The sequence below is a fragment of the Diabrotica virgifera genome, chromosome 3, assembly GCF_917563875.1.
Source record: "Diabrotica virgifera virgifera chromosome 3, PGI_DIABVI_V3a".
In the NCBI taxonomy this organism is placed as follows: Eukaryota; Metazoa; Arthropoda; class Insecta; order Coleoptera; family Chrysomelidae; genus Diabrotica; species Diabrotica virgifera.
Window position 1 is genome coordinate 259,464,999 of NC_065445.1, and position 17,180 is coordinate 259,482,178.

At 32.8% G+C, this 17,180-nt stretch overlaps 1 protein-coding gene across 1 annotated transcript; it reads left to right on the plus strand.

The window, feature by feature from the left end:
* The first annotated feature begins 303 nt into the window (after positions 1–303).
* On the plus strand, positions 304–16,978 carry LOC114324773 (pancreatic triacylglycerol lipase-like). The gene is made up of 11 exons (XM_028272615.1): positions 304–442; positions 500–645; positions 1,140–1,274; positions 3,794–3,943; positions 4,081–4,189; positions 5,445–5,549; positions 10,570–10,823; positions 10,950–11,073; positions 12,982–13,099; positions 13,734–13,940; positions 16,477–16,978. Exons 1-11 carry the CDS (start codon positions 304–306, stop codon positions 16,826–16,828), a joined length of 1,839 nt encoding a protein of 612 aa, XP_028128416.1. The 3' UTR covers positions 16,829–16,978.
* The last annotated feature ends 202 nt before the right edge of the window (positions 16,979–17,180 follow it).

Genomic DNA, 17,180 nt, shown 5'->3' on the forward strand with positions numbered 1-17,180 from the left:
TGAGGAAGCAAACAATATAGCGCCATCTAGTGGTGTGCGGTGATAACCAGAGCAATCTAACCTTACATTTATAAAATTGCTTTTTTATTGTTTTTGTATAAGTGTTGGAAGTATTTTTATTTTAATTTAATTTAGCAAAATTAGCTCGTTATTCAAAAATTTATAAAATTAAATTTGAATGTTTACGTCAAATTTTACATTTTCAACACGTGTAGTTTCACTGTAACTGTCACATTCACTATTTACATATTAAGTAAATTTTGACACTTTAATCATCAATCACACATACTTCAAAATGAAAAAATGATTAAAATAAACGAAGTGTTATGTATATTTATTGTAAATATAATAATTCACACTGAATCCCAAGAATCGACGGAAGAAGTTGTGTATCCAATAAATCAATTTCTTCTTGACACGGAAAAGAACAGCGATGGTGTAGGTATAAATCTAAAGTAAAACTCAAAAATGAGGAATATGATCCAATGTACTATTTCAGATATATTTAAAGTATGTGATGAGAATTTGGGATGTATTGAGACAGATTCACGGTGGTACCACAAGCAATATAGACCAGTTAATTTAAGACCACTTCCCCGACATATTTTAAAAACAGATTTTTTGCTAATAAAAAAGAATGAAATGGTAAGTTATGACATAATATAAAGTGGAAAAAAAATAGAAACACACAACCGATATAAACATTCATTAACTCCATTAACATGGATGGGGCACGTGATGAGAATGAACAGGAAGAGGATGCCAAAGATGCCAAAGATAAAACAGGGTTGAATTACGAAAATAATAAAAGGACGATTAAGGAAACGATGGTTTGATAGCGTACAGGAAGATCCCAGAAAAGAGGGAATTGATGGTTGGGAAGAAAGAGCACCATACAGGGATGAATGGAGGAGAACAGTAAATAAATTTAACAGGCAAGGAGCATGATTGGACAATATGCCACTCCATTGATACCAGTTTTGTAATACATAATATTAATTGTATTTTTAGCCCTAGTCCTTCAAGGTCAGTTGAGCTTTCTAAGCAAACTGCATTATCACAGTAGCCGATATACTATTGACTACTCAAATATTACCTTTTTTAATTTAATTTTTTTAAACGGTTTTATATTTTTTTAGAATACACAAGATTTGCATTACAGTAGTGTAATAGCTAAAGAATCATCGTTGAGAGAAGTTGGTTTCAAAAATGAATCAGAACTGATGATTCTTATTCATGATTTTACTGCAAACGGTTACACAGGATGGGTTAAAGTAGGTTTCATCTATGGTACAACAAATCAGATTTCTAACAACTAACATAAGTGAATTCTAGAGACTAAAATTTACGTTTATTCTTTTGTGTCTGTCTGTCTAAAATTCACACTTATCTCTTAGAAATAATTATTTCTAAATTATATAGTAATAATCCCGAGTAATAAGGATTTTCTCGGGACACTCAAAGATCAAAGATCCAGGTAGCTGACTACTTTTTTAGTTACTGTCTGTAGACCAATAGGAAGAAAACCTACCTGTTTCCTGCCCAGAGTTCGTGTCTGTTTTTTAATTATTAACAATTTAGTGCAAAAATCGCGAATTTTTCGATTTTTTGTATCCCATTTGAAAGCTAAATAGTTGACATAAAATTATAAAATTCAATTTTTTAGAACATTGAAAAACCTTCAAAATGCCGACTTTTGAAAGTTAAAAATTTAATTTATTTTTTCGCAAACTGCAAAATAAATGAAAATCGTTATTTGTTAAGGCTATGGGTACATAATTCGCAAATATTTTACGTGTATCCCTACTTTTTCTGTCTTTACACGGCAAATTACGTCTAGTAAAATTCACACTGGTATGGATATGTAAACATTACTAGAATGTCATTCTACTTGAAAATGTCATCATTAATTTAAAGAGATGGGTTTTGAATATTCTTGGATAACTGTTATTTTTATAATTGCAAATTATTAATTCAGTTAATAAATGTGATAATTTTTTCACTAACTATATATTCAGTAATTGTAATAATTTCTTTGTACAACAAAAACTAATACTCAATCGAGAAAAGAGGAAAAGTGTTAAAGTGATTTGTTAATAATATATTGTTATGGAACGCTTACAACTTTGAACATTTTTAACAACAAATACTTGGATCACAGAATATATTATCCTGATGTATTCTCTGCTTGGATCTTCCACAAATAATACACAATAAATAACTTTTTATTAAGTTCACGTCTTAAATCAATTATTTATCAAATACACTATATATCAATAATATTTAATCAATAACTCAAAATATTCCCGATGCAATGTCAAATATTTAAAATTGTCACTGATTGTCAGTGTCTGACTGACAATATTATATTCGGCTGAGTGCGTTGTAAGACAAAGATAGATTTGGAAAATATTAACACGGCATTGTGTTCATTTTTTTCGAATCCTGAAAAAACCAATAAATATTTTTGAAAAATTTAAACGCAGAATGAAAGACTAAATTATTATCGAGGGCCGAAAGTCCCTTAGAATAAATAAATAGTTTATTTTGAATGAGATATTTGAAATTAAAAATCACACTAGATTTTCTCTTAGTTTTTCACCCCTGTAACTTATTAAAATAAACATTATAGAAGTTGTCAGGGACTTTCGGCCCTCGCTAATAACGTAATCTTTCATTCTGCGTTTAAATTTTTCAAAAATACTTATTAGTTTCCTCAGGATTCGAAAAAAATGAATCCCCATTTGAATAGCATTGCAGCCGAAAATACGTACCGATCCTCTTAATAACTATTACTAAAACTACCTTAGAACTTTAGTGTTTCACTCAAACTTGGGTATTGGGTTACTTAACAAACCGTTAAAATTTGAGACCGATCCATTAATTTATTAGTTTGGGAGTAATTCTATTTGTTTATCCCAGAGACCTTTATTCTGCAAGCATAAAATACCAACTTTTCGAATATATGCAAAATCATTTTTTCTACGGACAATATTTTTAAAGTTGTTCTAAATGTTTATAAACAACAAAATTTCGAAAATTTGGCATTAGTATTTTTGGCTATATTAGATAATTTTTTTATGTACTTTTATTACATTTTGATAGTATCATTTTCTACTTTTATTTAAAATACGCAGAATTGACTTATTTTCATTATTTTCTGTCTTATGTTATTGCAAAATAAAGGTCTCTGGGATAAACAAGTAGAATAACTTTTAAACTAATTGATGGATCGGTCTCAAATTTTGAGGGTTTGTTAAGTACCCCAATACACAACTTTGGGTGAAACAATAAAGTTCTAAAGTAGTTTTAGTAAATAACAAATAACGATTTTCACTTATTTTTCAGTTTGCGTAGCAACAATTTAACTTTTTAACTTTCAAAAATCGGCATTTTGAAGATTTTTCAATGTTCTAAAAAATTTAATTTTGTAGTTTTATGTCAACTGTTTAGCTTTTGAATGGGGTGCAAAAATCTAAAAATCGTGATTTTTGCACTAAATTGTTAATACTTAAAAAACGGACGCGAACTCTAGGCAGGAAACAGGCAAGTTTTCTTCCTATAGGTCTACAATAACTCAAAAAGTAGTCAGTTACCTGGATCTTTGAGTATCCTGAACATAGGCTATTACTAGCTTATTACCCTGGAGTATAATCTAATACACATACCGCATGTAAGAGAAACAGGTGAAAGTAGTAAATTTAAAGGAAGCAAGAGGCTAAATTTTATTTTTTTAATTTCTATAACGTTTGTTTCAAATGTTAGTACTTATCCTAATAAAGTATTATTTTAGCATTTATCTAATACAATTTTAACCAATGCTATGGATATAAACTTAATTTCTGTAGACTGGCAAAGAGGTGCAGAACCGCCCTATGATCAGGCTATAGCAAATGCTAGAGTTGTAGCGTTAGAAATTATACTACTGATAAAGGAGTTGCAGGTTTGTCTATATTTTCAATACAATGCTATACAAAGATAGATTAATTGTTTCAGTATTAGGCTTCATAAGATATATTCAGTAAATGACCAAAAACCGAAGGTTTTCTTGATATACAAGATTTTGTGTTAAAATTTTAGGAAAAATTTCGTTTTAATATAAACAATATTCATATGGTGGGACATGGTGTAGGAGCACATATCTGCGGATATGTTGGTATTACGCACAATACGATTGGAAAAATTACAGGTGAATAAAATATACCCTTATATTGTTTATCGGTCTGGATCCCGCGTATGAAAAAAAAAGTTGATTAATAGCAAGCTGAAAATTTGTTATTAGCTTAAGGGTGTCTAGTCAGATAAACTTTGATATATGGGAACACTTGAACTGGGGCAGTTTTAATTGTGGAACAGGTTAAAAATTTGGAACCGTCATACCACGAAAACTGCACATTTATTTTATCCGACAGAACAGACTTAAACTCTCCGAACAGAGATTAAACTCTCATGCAAAAATCAGACTGCTATTTATCACCTGTCATAATTTCTGTCATTTGACATATTCTACATGTTACACTCATTAAAACGCCCATTTGGTGATAAATAGAAGTCTGACTTTTGCATGAGAGTTTAATCTCTGTTCCACAATTAAAACTGCCCCTGTTTCAGTGTTCCCATATGTCAAAGTTTGTCCGACTAGACACCCTTAAGCTATTAACAAATTTTCAGCTTGCTATTAATCAACTTTTTTTCATACACGGGATCCAGACCTATTAGTAATATATTAAATAAATGCACCATTCCCTGAAAGAAATCTTTTTTTGTCGCTTTCTCAGTTTGTATATTCTCCTTTTTCTTTTTCTTTTTCTTTTTGTGCAGACATGATTCTGTCTCTTTTTCATTGTGCCTCCAGCAGTTGTTGTTCCATCGTTTTCGTGGTTTTCGCACTGATCGTCTTTTTATTGGGAAACCGTTTCTCGCTGTTCTTTCCGACTCTATTTGTTTTAATTCGACTTATACGATCGTTGCGTTGTATTCTTCTGTTTCTTACCTCGTCCTTGTTTTCCTCCACCACTTACGTCTTCGTCGTTTATATGCGCACCTAGCTTTGTCCCATAGTGTCTGACCAACGACTAACTAAGGGTGTTTTCATCTCTGCTGTTTCTATTTATTATCCTCATGTCAGGTGACGTTTTTGCCGCGTACATTTTTGTCTCCTTTCATATCTTTCACGAGCCCTACAACTCTGTTTCCTTTATTCACTTGATCTTCCAGTTCTACTTCCAGTTTTGCGTAGCTATATATTGTGATGCCTAGATATTTAACCTGTATCACTTGTTCTAATATCTGACATTTCATCTCTAATTTACACCTTATCTGAGAGGAAAAAAACAATCATCCTCAGTCAACATGACGACCTTGTGTTTACCGCATCGTATTTAATCATATTTCATTACAAATCTCAATCCTTAGAAATTGACATTCCTTGATATTTGTTTTAGGTTTAGATCCAAGTGGTCCAAGATTTGAAGGAATGCCAGATTTTGTCAAATTGAATCCAAGAAGTGCAAGCTACGTGGAAGTTATTCACACCGACTATTATGAATGTAAAGTAAATCAAATATTATTATATAAAAGTATTATTTCCTTTTCCAATGAGTATAATATACTGTAATATGCAGAATTCTGCATTATATTATAATGCAGAATTCTGGAATTTTGCGGCAATTTTTTTTAATTTCTGTCTGGAGTGGTTAAATATGATTAGTAAAATAATAAGTTAACTATTGCTTAGTAAGTACAAGAAAACTTATTGCTAACTCGTATCTGAACGTGACTGTTAATGTTTTCAAACAAAAACTAACGGGTTTTTGGGATATCAGCTGTAAAAGTTAGATACAAATATGGGCCTAGTAAGCTGTCCTGGAGTAGGTTCACAGGCACGATTCAGATGGTAGTTGCATTATTTATTCTTGTTGTTAAGTTTAATGTCAAAGAATATATTAGAGAAATAAAATTTCAGCAACAGATAGTAAATTCACGATTGCGTGGAATTATTGAATTGTTAAGTAATTTTCTTTAACCCTGCTGTCCTGTTCGGGTCTATTTGACCCAAAAAATAATTTATTTCTTATTTTACAAATTATTACGCCGCGTAACGATTTTGGTGTTTTGTGACTTTATTACCTAATATGAGGTCTTTCAATTGCTTATGAGATAAACAATCAACTTCCTGATTTTTTTGATAAAAATCAAATTGTTACCTAGGGTACGTTCGGGTCAATATGACCCGCGTATTTAAACCGTTAAAAATTATCTGTGTATGTGTGTTTAGTTGGCAGTATTCTATATTGGCAGTACCTGTGTGTTTATCAGCCGGATAGGTCTGTAAATAAAAACAGGTTTCTGCAAGCTAGAACTTGTAAAATAAACTGTAGTTTAGCTGGACGATGTTTCAAACCAAATTATAAATATGACCAACATGGACGGTCTTTGGAACCAACTGAAAAGACATGAATAACGTTGGATTCCAAGTATACATTGGTCTTTTATTTTTAGCTCGAGTTTATAAGTCCCATGGTAAATCAACTAAAAGTTTGTGGAATGAAGAAACGGGTCGTAGTATATTTCAGTCAACAATGTCGCTTGATATATTTACAAAAAGTTTGCAAGTAATACGTTTTGATAACAAAACTACTAGACAGGATAAGAGACGTTTCGATGAACTTGCTGCAATACGTGAAATTTAGGAAACAGAATGTTTTAACCCTGATGAAATGTTACCGTTAATAAGCAACTAGTTGCCTTTATGATACCGCTCTCCCTTCATATGGTATATTCCAAGCAAGCCAGCAAAATATGCACAAGGTTTGGGCTTTATGTAAATTATGAACAGTAAAACTTCTTATGCTCTAAAATTGCAGATCTATACAGGAATTCGTGCGATGTGTGACTTGATTAGTGATTTGGAAGGCCACAATATTACGTGTAATAACTTTTTTATATCGTAAAATTTAGGACAATTTCTTCTAAAACAAAGTAGATACAATGCCGGGGACTATAAGTAAAATAAACCGGAGCTTTCAGCAAAAATCGCGAATAAAGAAGTTCATAGCTCATCTTTTTTTGCTTCACGCAAGATACCACTTTTGTTGACAATATTCCTAAAAATAATAAAAGTGTTGTTCTTATGAGTACTTTACATCATGAATATATGCATCATGCATCACTTTCATCACATGAAAAAGCCCCAAATTATTTTAGATTACAATTCCCATAAGGATGCAGTGAATACTCTAGATTAGCTTTTTGGCATGTATACATGTGAGAAGAGATAAATCGCTGACCAATGATTATTTTTTATAATCTGCTGGACATTTCTGCCTAAAACGCGTTCGTGTTATGGACATCAATAAATATCCAATGGAATACCAATAAACTGGCAAAACAGCGAATTTTTCTTAAGGAATTGGGAAAAAACTAATGAAACCAGTCATCATTTCCAGAAAAAATATACCAATAACTAAAAGCTCTCACGAACTGGTAAAAAGGACACGAGCAGAAAAAAGATGGAAATGCTAGTGAGTCTATGGACAATCTAACTCCGCCTGCTAAATGAGCACGCTGTAAACTTGCCCTAAAAACGATAACAAGACTAATTATTATGTTGTATATATTATAAACATATGTGTAAAATCAATTCTTTTTATTACTGCCCCAGTTGTAAACTGAATTAAATTTTTGTAGATATTTGTTACCAGGTTTTTTGAACAAAAAATAGCTTTTATTTTTGTTAGTAAGGTTTTATTTATATTAACAACATAATTTTTGCTTAATTAACCATAATTCCTTGTTAATAAATTTTTATTTATCACCATTAGCTTATTTTATTTCGATTAAGGAGCGTAAACCATAGTTGGGTCATATTGACCCGAACAGTACATTTGTGTAGTTGATTCGAACGGGACAGCAGGGTTAAAGAATTGGTGAGCAGGTATTGCACCATCAGATATACGTTTTGTTTTAATTTTTTTTGAGTATTCTTTCAAATATTTTAGACAATAAACAAGAGTTGTGTCCCAGTAAATAACCCTTTTGTTACAATTATCGATGTTTTCCTTTTTGGATTTTCTTTTATTGTACTTAGGACTATTTAGGGTAATTAGGACTAATACATCAACTGGTAACTGGCTGAATCAATAATGTGAATGTACGCTGAAAATAGCTTCAAATGCACTTAAAAAAATATTTGTTTAATTTAAACAAACTTAAACCCCACCGCCAGGTAAATTTGTCCAGGTCCCGAAGGACCCCTAATACCCCTAAGCACTCTACGCCTACACCGCCTACCTTTGACTGCAATATTATCGAGTAGAAAAGGAGCAATGATAGCTAGTGCAGTCCTTGAACATATTGGATTGATATCCAAAAATGACAAGTCTATGTAATAGACAAGTCTAAATTAGATAGACAAAGAAAAAGGCAACGACTTGATTTACAAAAAAACATAAAGGATGATGCTAGTCTGCAAGTTCTCTATTTTGATGGTCGCAAAAATCAAACCCTTCAGATTCCAGAACAGGGAGAATCGTCATCTTGAAAAACCACTGTCGAAGAATATAAAGTGTTATTGAAGGGGAACTGGTAGCGACTATATATAGGACACGTAACACCTCAAAATGGTACTGCAAAGACCATAGCATCAACGATTTTTAACTATTTAACAGAAAATCAGGTGTCAATTAGCAAGTTGACTGTTGTTGGCTGCGGTGGTACTGTCGTTAACACTGGGCCCCACGGTGGTGCAATATATTTTATGTAATTGCGAGTACGTCATAAACGACCCATGCAATGGAAAATATGTCAACTGCATACAAACGAATTGCAACTGCGACATTTGGTTAGATATCTGGACGGAAATACCACAGGATCTCTATCATTCTCGTGTTCTATCGGCAAACTTATTGAAACTTATGAGCGATTACCTGTTGTGTGCTACGAAAAATTCAAAGTTGAGTTGCCTGAGATAAATTTAAAAGAACTAAGCAGCAATCAAAAATATTTATACCAGATGTGCACTACCATATCCTGCGAAAATTGTCCAAATAATTTAGCGAATAACCCTCCTGGCAAATTATCTCATGGAAGATGGCTATCTACGGCTAATCTTATTTTGAGGGCTTACATTGCAGTAAAGAATCCGCCGCCTAGTCACACTATATAGAGGTAACTCTAGTTTCCCTCTTTATACTGTGGCCTAGTTTAAAAATTTTAACAGAGTATAGTCTGCAAGTATATGCTAAGGTTTGGTTTTTAATAAAAACTGTACCAGTGTGTACATTTGGTAGTCTTCACCTTTGGAACCTAATTAAATATTCCAGATATTTAAGTGACGAACTAAAAGCTGTAGTTGACACTGTGATCTAACGAAATGGCTTTTATGGCCACCCTGAAAATATTTTAATAACGATGATCTTTGACTCATGTAGTCATGTAAGAAAATTAGGATAAAAAAGATATTAAAATGCAGATCGAAAGCGTAATAAAATCTTATAAATTTGAATAACACTGCGAGAAAATTGGAAATTCCCAAGTTCAATAATTTTGAAGCGTAATCCTAGATTGATTGGATAAATTGGCAAGAGTGCAGATAATCGGAGCCGCTAATGACGAAAAATCTGGCTCATGAAGACATTCAAGAATTTATTAAAACTGGTGGCTATCCAGAAGGAGATTTATGGAAGCTATCCTGCCATACAGAGGCTGGACAAAGAGGTGTCAAATTAGTGACGGAGGCATCTTTGGCCCTATGTGGGCTTACTAATAGGGATGGTTGGATACGTACAACTGTAGCATCTAGAAGCAACATGCCAAAGTTTAATAGCAAATCAGACTATGAATTAGAAAATTAAAAATTTCTCATATGGTTGGGTGGATGGGTGGGCAGAGATGGAACTCGATGACAGCTACCTCCCCGTGGCGAGTTCTAGGTTATTTTGTATATTTTAAACCACAAAATAAGCGAAGAGCTGCTCCAAAGTGAGAAATTACTGATGGTTTTAGCCAAAGCTTGTCACGTACGGGGAGCTATAGTATAATCTACATCTACATATATTATAGTATATCATATCGCTGAATATAGTAATGAGTGAGCCTGCACACACGGAAGCATCAGTTCCATGTACGCAGCCTCAATCATTACTATGAGAGCGATATGATATAATATACTATTATATTATAGTATAGCTCCCCGTGCGTAACAAATTAAAAATATTTTTTTAGGTAATAAGAGAACCATATTGCATTATTTCATAATATAGGGAAATTGATTTGTTGATTTAATTTTTTTTTGTTTTTTGAGGGGCTGGCGGGGGGCTCAAATCGTGATGAAAAAATTTTTAAAAAATTTGTACAAGATAATTTTACCAATAGCAACTTATTCAACTGCAGGCGTCTTGAAATTAAAAAAAAAGTATAAAAACGACCCACCCTAATGCTCATTGTTTTTTTTTATTTGTGTAGTTATAGTTTGTAGGAAAAAATGCAGAACAATGCCATTCCTTGTTAATTTTCCGCACCTTGTTGCCAGACTTTTTCGGAACCATGTATTTATACAACTTTTTACAGCTAGAAGCCAGGGTATAAACGAAACTTTAGGACACAGTGATTTCTTTATCAACGGAGCACAGAAACAGCCAGGTTGTCCAGAGAATACTTCATTCGAGAACGTTCTATCATTGCAACGAGGAAGTCTACAGCAAGGTCAAGTTTTTCCTGGATGTAGTCATAAAAGAGCATTCAAATATTTCGTGGAGTCACTCGTGAGCAAGAAGTGTGCTTACCAGGGAATAAAATGCGGAAGTTTAGAAGACTTTGATAATGTAAGGTTTGTTCCTTTCTGTCTCTATAAATTTTTGTTATGTTTGACTTTCGTTACGTGGAAATCGAAACGTCAAAATAAACTTATAAAAGTGTGTGTGTGTTTTTTTTATGATTTTAAATTTTAGGGTAAATGTACCGGCTGTAATTCTACAGGACATAATTGCAGAATATTTGGTTTAAAAAGATATTCTGATAGTTCAGAGGGAAACAGATTCTTCCTCAATACTGCTCCCCAATTTCCATTCTGTAGTAAGTCAAAACTTGTTAATAATATAATATCCTTTGTAAGTTCTACTAGCAACAGTGTCATTATAAGAATATCTTGATTAAGAAGCCATTTACAAATACAGAAAAGTATGATCATCATTCTCTTTGCCTGTTCCCTATGCGAGGTCGGCTTCCCTAATTGCATTTCTCCACACAAATCTATCTGGAGTCATATCAATATTAATCCCCTTTACCAACATGTCCTGCTTAATCGTCTCCACCCACGTCTTCTTTGGTCTTCCTGTCCTACTCCTTCCAGGAATCTGCACTTCAGCAATCCTTCGTATTGGGTGATTAACGTCTTGACGTTGAACATGGCCAAACCATCTCAACCTATGCTCTCACATTTTGGCATCAATTGGTGCAACACCTGGACTTCCCCTAAAGGGTCGTTTTGACGCTGCATCTTATTGTACGTTTTGTGTGGCATGCAAAACGTACGACAAAACGTACGTTCTGTGAATAAGCGGATTTAATTTTTTCGATTCGACAAGACGTACGTTTTGCTATTTTCACGCCTCATTGTCACTGGACAAAACGTACGTTTTGTCGTACGTTTTGCATGACACACAAAACGTACAATAATACGTAGCGTGAAAACGACCCTTAATATATTCATTTTTAATTTCATCCTTTTTTGCCACTCCACTCATCCATCTAAGCATTCTCATTTCCGCCACATACATTCGTTGTTCTTCTTTCTTTTTCACTGCGCAACATTCAGTTCCGTACATCATAGCCGGTCTTATGGTTGTTTTATAGAATTTTCCCGTCAACTTCATTGGAATTTTTCTGTCACACAACACACCACTCGCTTCCTTCCACTTCGTCCATCCAGCCATAATTCTACTGCATGCATCTCCATCTATTTCTCCATTACTCTGTAATACCGATCCCAGGTACTTAAAACTATTCCTTTTTTAAATCAGTTCACCATCCAAAGAAACTATTTTATTTGTAGTAACTCCATCTATAAATGAATATTCCAAATACTCTGCCTTTGTCCTAATAAGTTATAAACCTTTTTCCTCCAGAGCTTGTCTCCACTCTTCAGTTTTTGTTCTAAGTCTCTTTCACTATTTCCTACTAACCCGACATCACCAGCATGAATTAAGAACCATGGAATATTACCCTGTAGCACTCGTTACTCCCTCGTACATATCCCTCACAATCTTTACATATTCACCAGGGACTCCTTTCTTATTGAGTGTCCACCACAGAATATCTAGAGGAACTCATATCATATGCTTTCTCAAGATCAATGAATACCATATGAGCGTTTGTTTCTTTACTCCTGTATTTTTTTATCAATTGCCTTATAATGAAAATTGCGTCTGTTGTTGATCTGCCCTGCATGGAGCCAAATTGATTCTTGGATTTTTCGGTCTCTTCACGTATCCATCTATCTATTACTATCCATATTTTCATTTTGTGGCTAAGCAGTTTTATAGCCCTGTAGTTTGTACATTGTTGTATATCTCCCTTGTTGTTGTAGACAGGTACTAGTATACTGCTTCTCCATTCGTCTGGCATTTGTCCATAATTCTATTAAATAGGCCTGCTAGCCACCTTGTGCCTGTCTCTCCCAATGCTCTCCATACTTCCTCGGGAATAAGATCTGATCCTACCGCTTTTCCTTTCTTTATTTTTTGAAGCGCTTGAGCCACTTCCTCTTTTGTTATTTCGGTGACCATTGCTGCTACTGTCTCCGTTTACTCCACAGTCTGTCTGTCAAATTATTCATTTAATAAGCTGTCAAAGTACTTTCTTCATCTACAGAAAAATGTACTAATTAAAAATCAAAAACATTATTATTTTAACATCAGCATTATATTTGCTTTGTAATAAAAAAATTATCTTTATTCTATATTTTTTCTATGAATATTTTAGTGCTTGAATATCGAATAAGTGTCAGTATTAGAGATAATGAAAAATATGGATATTTTACGTTTATCCTAGTCGATGAAAATGCTAATATTGCTGAAGCTTCACTCACCATTGAAAGAAGGTAAGTACAAATTTTCTCCATTGGTCTCTGTATTTCATAAAATGAGTGGCCTGCTGAAATCCGAATTTAATAACCATCCTCTTGCTCTTCACTCCTCGGAATGCTTCCAGAAACAATTAATCTCTCTAAATTATCATCACTTCTGCGAACCACGTGACCAGAGAACCGTAGAACTTGAGGCAGACATGTTGTGGTTAGTCTTTTCAATTTTAAGTTGGTTAAGAAAGGAAAAGTTTGTCCCATGAGCTGTCCAAGGTCTGCGCAGCAAAAGCATCAATCGTTTGGCGTTTTTATGCCAAAACTGTCCAAGTTTTTACCCGGTATACAAATAGTGAGAATACCAGTACATTCACCAGTCTCGTCTTGATTTTTTGAGAAATAGTTTTAAAAAATCAAGACGTCTTTCCAAACTCTATCTAGTTAAGGGTACCATCGCACTTTCTGCCATACCAATGCCTCTCCGAATTTCTATGTTGCACTTATACTAAACCTGAGATAGTTGAAGCTGTGTACTACATGGTATTCATAAAGTGGTTACTTACCTGAATATTTTGCTACACTTATAATTTAATTTTAAAATTCAAAAAAATTGAACCATATATTGAAAATATTTACATTAAGGACATTATTATAGGGACACCTATAGACTTTTTAAAAGTCAGTCAGCGACTAATAATAGTTTTGTATATTTTGCCAAGCCTCCTCGTCTCAATAATATTAGAGAAGCAAAAGTAAAATGGATTGAAAAGAAGAAGATATATTGTTTAATTTTTTGTAAAATGGTCATTAGCGTACAAAAAGTAACAGTTGCATTTTTGGGTACAGGAAAGGACGATGAAGGGTAAGTATTGTTTGTTAAAAAACAAGAACTGTATAATCCACCGTTATATCGTTCTTTTCCTTTTAATCTGAAACTTTTGAACGTTGGATTTATTATTTTTTTAACGATTTTGTCTTGTTTATGCCTACTTTATTAGGTTTATGTAATCATGCTCTTTCTGTATATTTTTTTGGTATTGTCCACAACTAAGAATTATATTATTTTATGAGCTTATTTTTATTATAAATGTTAAATCACTAACTTCTTGAGTGACTTTTTAAAAAAGATTTATTTCACAATTAAAAGTTACACTTCGTTCTACGATAAAATGAAGCAAACAAAATTATATAATACAAATATGTTACTAACGAGAAGCTAAAACAACGAGTGAAAAATAAAGTTAAAGTCCTAAATTTATGACCTTCCTATAAAATATGGTGTCAGCGTTTCCCACGAAAGGCCAGCTTTGGTCAGAAGTTGCTGTCCATTCATGGTCAGCTCAGCTATCTCTATGGGAACGCTTGCTGAGAGGATAATGAAATAGGAACTGATATTGCGAAACCAAAGGGTCGGTAACCCTTGAGTGGTTCAAGGTGACTATTTTCACATATAACATAAATTATAATTTAACTTTATTTAATTTTTAATATGTTTGATTATTTAATATTTTGTCTCTTGTTTTTCACCAGTTGATCACAAAACCTTCATATTGGATGTTGTATCCATTTTAGTTGTTCATCCTAAAACTCCTTTTCTTCTTTTTGTGTACACATGACTCTATTTCTGAATATACGTTGTCGTTCCATCGTTTTCGTGGTTTTCCCCCTGATCCTCTTTCTACTGGAGAACCGTCTCTCGCCGTCGTTACTACTCTATTTTTTGGCATATTTTTTGACATACTTTTCTATTTCTTACCCAGTCCTTGATATTCTCCACCGTGTATCTCCGTCGTATATCTACAATATTTTTACGTATTTTTTATGGGAAATAAGCCACAATTTTACTAACAAATGAATTTATTAACGTTTCGAAGCCCAAATCGGGTTTCGTTGTCAAAATACAAAATACTATTAAAATAAAACAAACATGTTGTTGCTAAGTAAAAAAATTCTTCTAATAATTTATTTAATCTGACTCATTTATATTGGCAATTCAGACGTATATTATACATTTTAAAGTAGAAGACTTTAAAATGATATCGCCAATATTTATGAGTTGCGTTCCTGGGACGACTTTACTAAAAGATAATTCATTCGATTACATGAAATCAATCCCAACTCAAGAATATCCGTCGCAAAAAAAAATCATAGCATGTGATCTGTCTTTAAAAAGACAACCAAATGCAACGATGACAGTAAAATTCTCGCGTTAGAGATTCCATAGTAAATCACGAGGGAAAACCAGGAAAAAACCTCGTGATACTATCCCGACATCGTAAGTATTTGGTCTTACATTTAATCTACCTTCAAAAAACTAATACCAAATTCTGACTTTAATATGTTTAAATTATAAATAATATTAATATTACATAGACATATAATAAGTAATACTAAAATATGTAATTATATATAATTTTAGTATTACTTATTATATGTCTATGTAATATTAATATTATTTATAATTTAAACATATTAAAGTCAGAATTTGGTATTAGTTTTTTGAAGGTAGATTAAATGTAAGACCAAATACTTACGATGTCGGGATAGTATCACGAGGTTTTTTCCTGGTTTTCCCTCGTGATTTACTATGGAATCTCTAACGCGAGAATTTTACTGTCATCGTTGCATTTGGTTGTCTTTTTAAAGACAGATCACATGCTATGATTTTTTTTTTGCGACGGATATTCTTGAGTTGGGATTGATTTCATGTAATCGAATGAACTATCTTTTAGTAAAGTCGTCCCAGGAACGCAACTCATAAATATTGGCGATATCATTTTAAAGTCTTCTACTTTAAAATGTATAATATACGTCTGAATTGCCAATATAAATGAGTCAGATTAAATAAATTATTAGAAGAATTTTTTTACTTAGCCACAACATGTTTGTTTTATTTTAATAGTATTTTGTATTTTGACAACGAAACCCGATTTGGGCTTCGAAACGTTAATAAATTCATTTTTTAGTAAAATTGTGGCTTATTTCCCATAAAAAATACGTAATTATAAAAATGCCACAAGGAAATAGCTTCAGAACGACATTATAATATTTTTCTGGCTCCGTCCCATAGTGGCGTACCATCGAGTTTTCGAAGGATTTTCATCTCTGCTGTTTTTAGCATTCTTTTTGTTCTTTCTGTATCAGGTCGTGTTTCTAGCACAAATGCCATTGTTAGTCTGATGTTTGTGTTGTAAGTTCGGCCCTTCATTTCTTTCCTAATATTTTTAGTTATCCATATTTTTTCATGTACAAACGATAACTGCATTTTCCACTGCTATATTTGTTCTTTATTCATATTTAAAGATTTCTTATTTAATTAACGATTTTTCCTTATTTAGGCCCATTTTACCACTTTTATATAGGAATTGCTAAATATATATCTTTATTTATTGTTTTAGTACCGATTTAATTTTTTGTCCTCCTGACGAAACTGTCGAAATAGAAAGCGGATCTTATATTACATTTACCAAATGTGCAGACCAAACAGAACTGTCAAATCCTGCAACGGAATCATTTGAGTTTAAAAATAAAAAGGAATCCAATATGACATTGGAAGAAGTTACCACTGCAAATATTACGAAGGTCGCCACCCCAAAAACTGCTGCGAGTTTACAAAGTCAATCCGAGCGCAAAATATCAACAGTATCAGTCTCAACACCGAAACCCATTATAAAGTTTTCGACTATTTTTAATACTTTTACACCAGAACGGAGTAAAGCAGAAAACAGTAGGTACAATCACAGCGAATAATTTGGCCCGCAACATCTAAGAACGCAGTGGTTCAAGAAACCAATAGTTCAACGAAAATAATAATTATTATTTCTACAAAAATAATCTAATCGAATAAAGTAACACAGAAACCCGAATATACCATGTAAAATAAACTATTTTTTAAAGAGATCTTTTTGTATTTAAATCTTTAAAGCAACCGTGTAACCGTACAAAAAGCTTTATTTTTTTTTTAAATACGAGTTGGTCCACACAGCAATAACTTTTATTATAAGGACCATCTATAAGGTTATAATTTGCGTTTAAAAACTCTCCCAAGAAAATACTTGAGTTCTCTTGGATTAGAATACACATGCACTTGTTTGTTGACGCA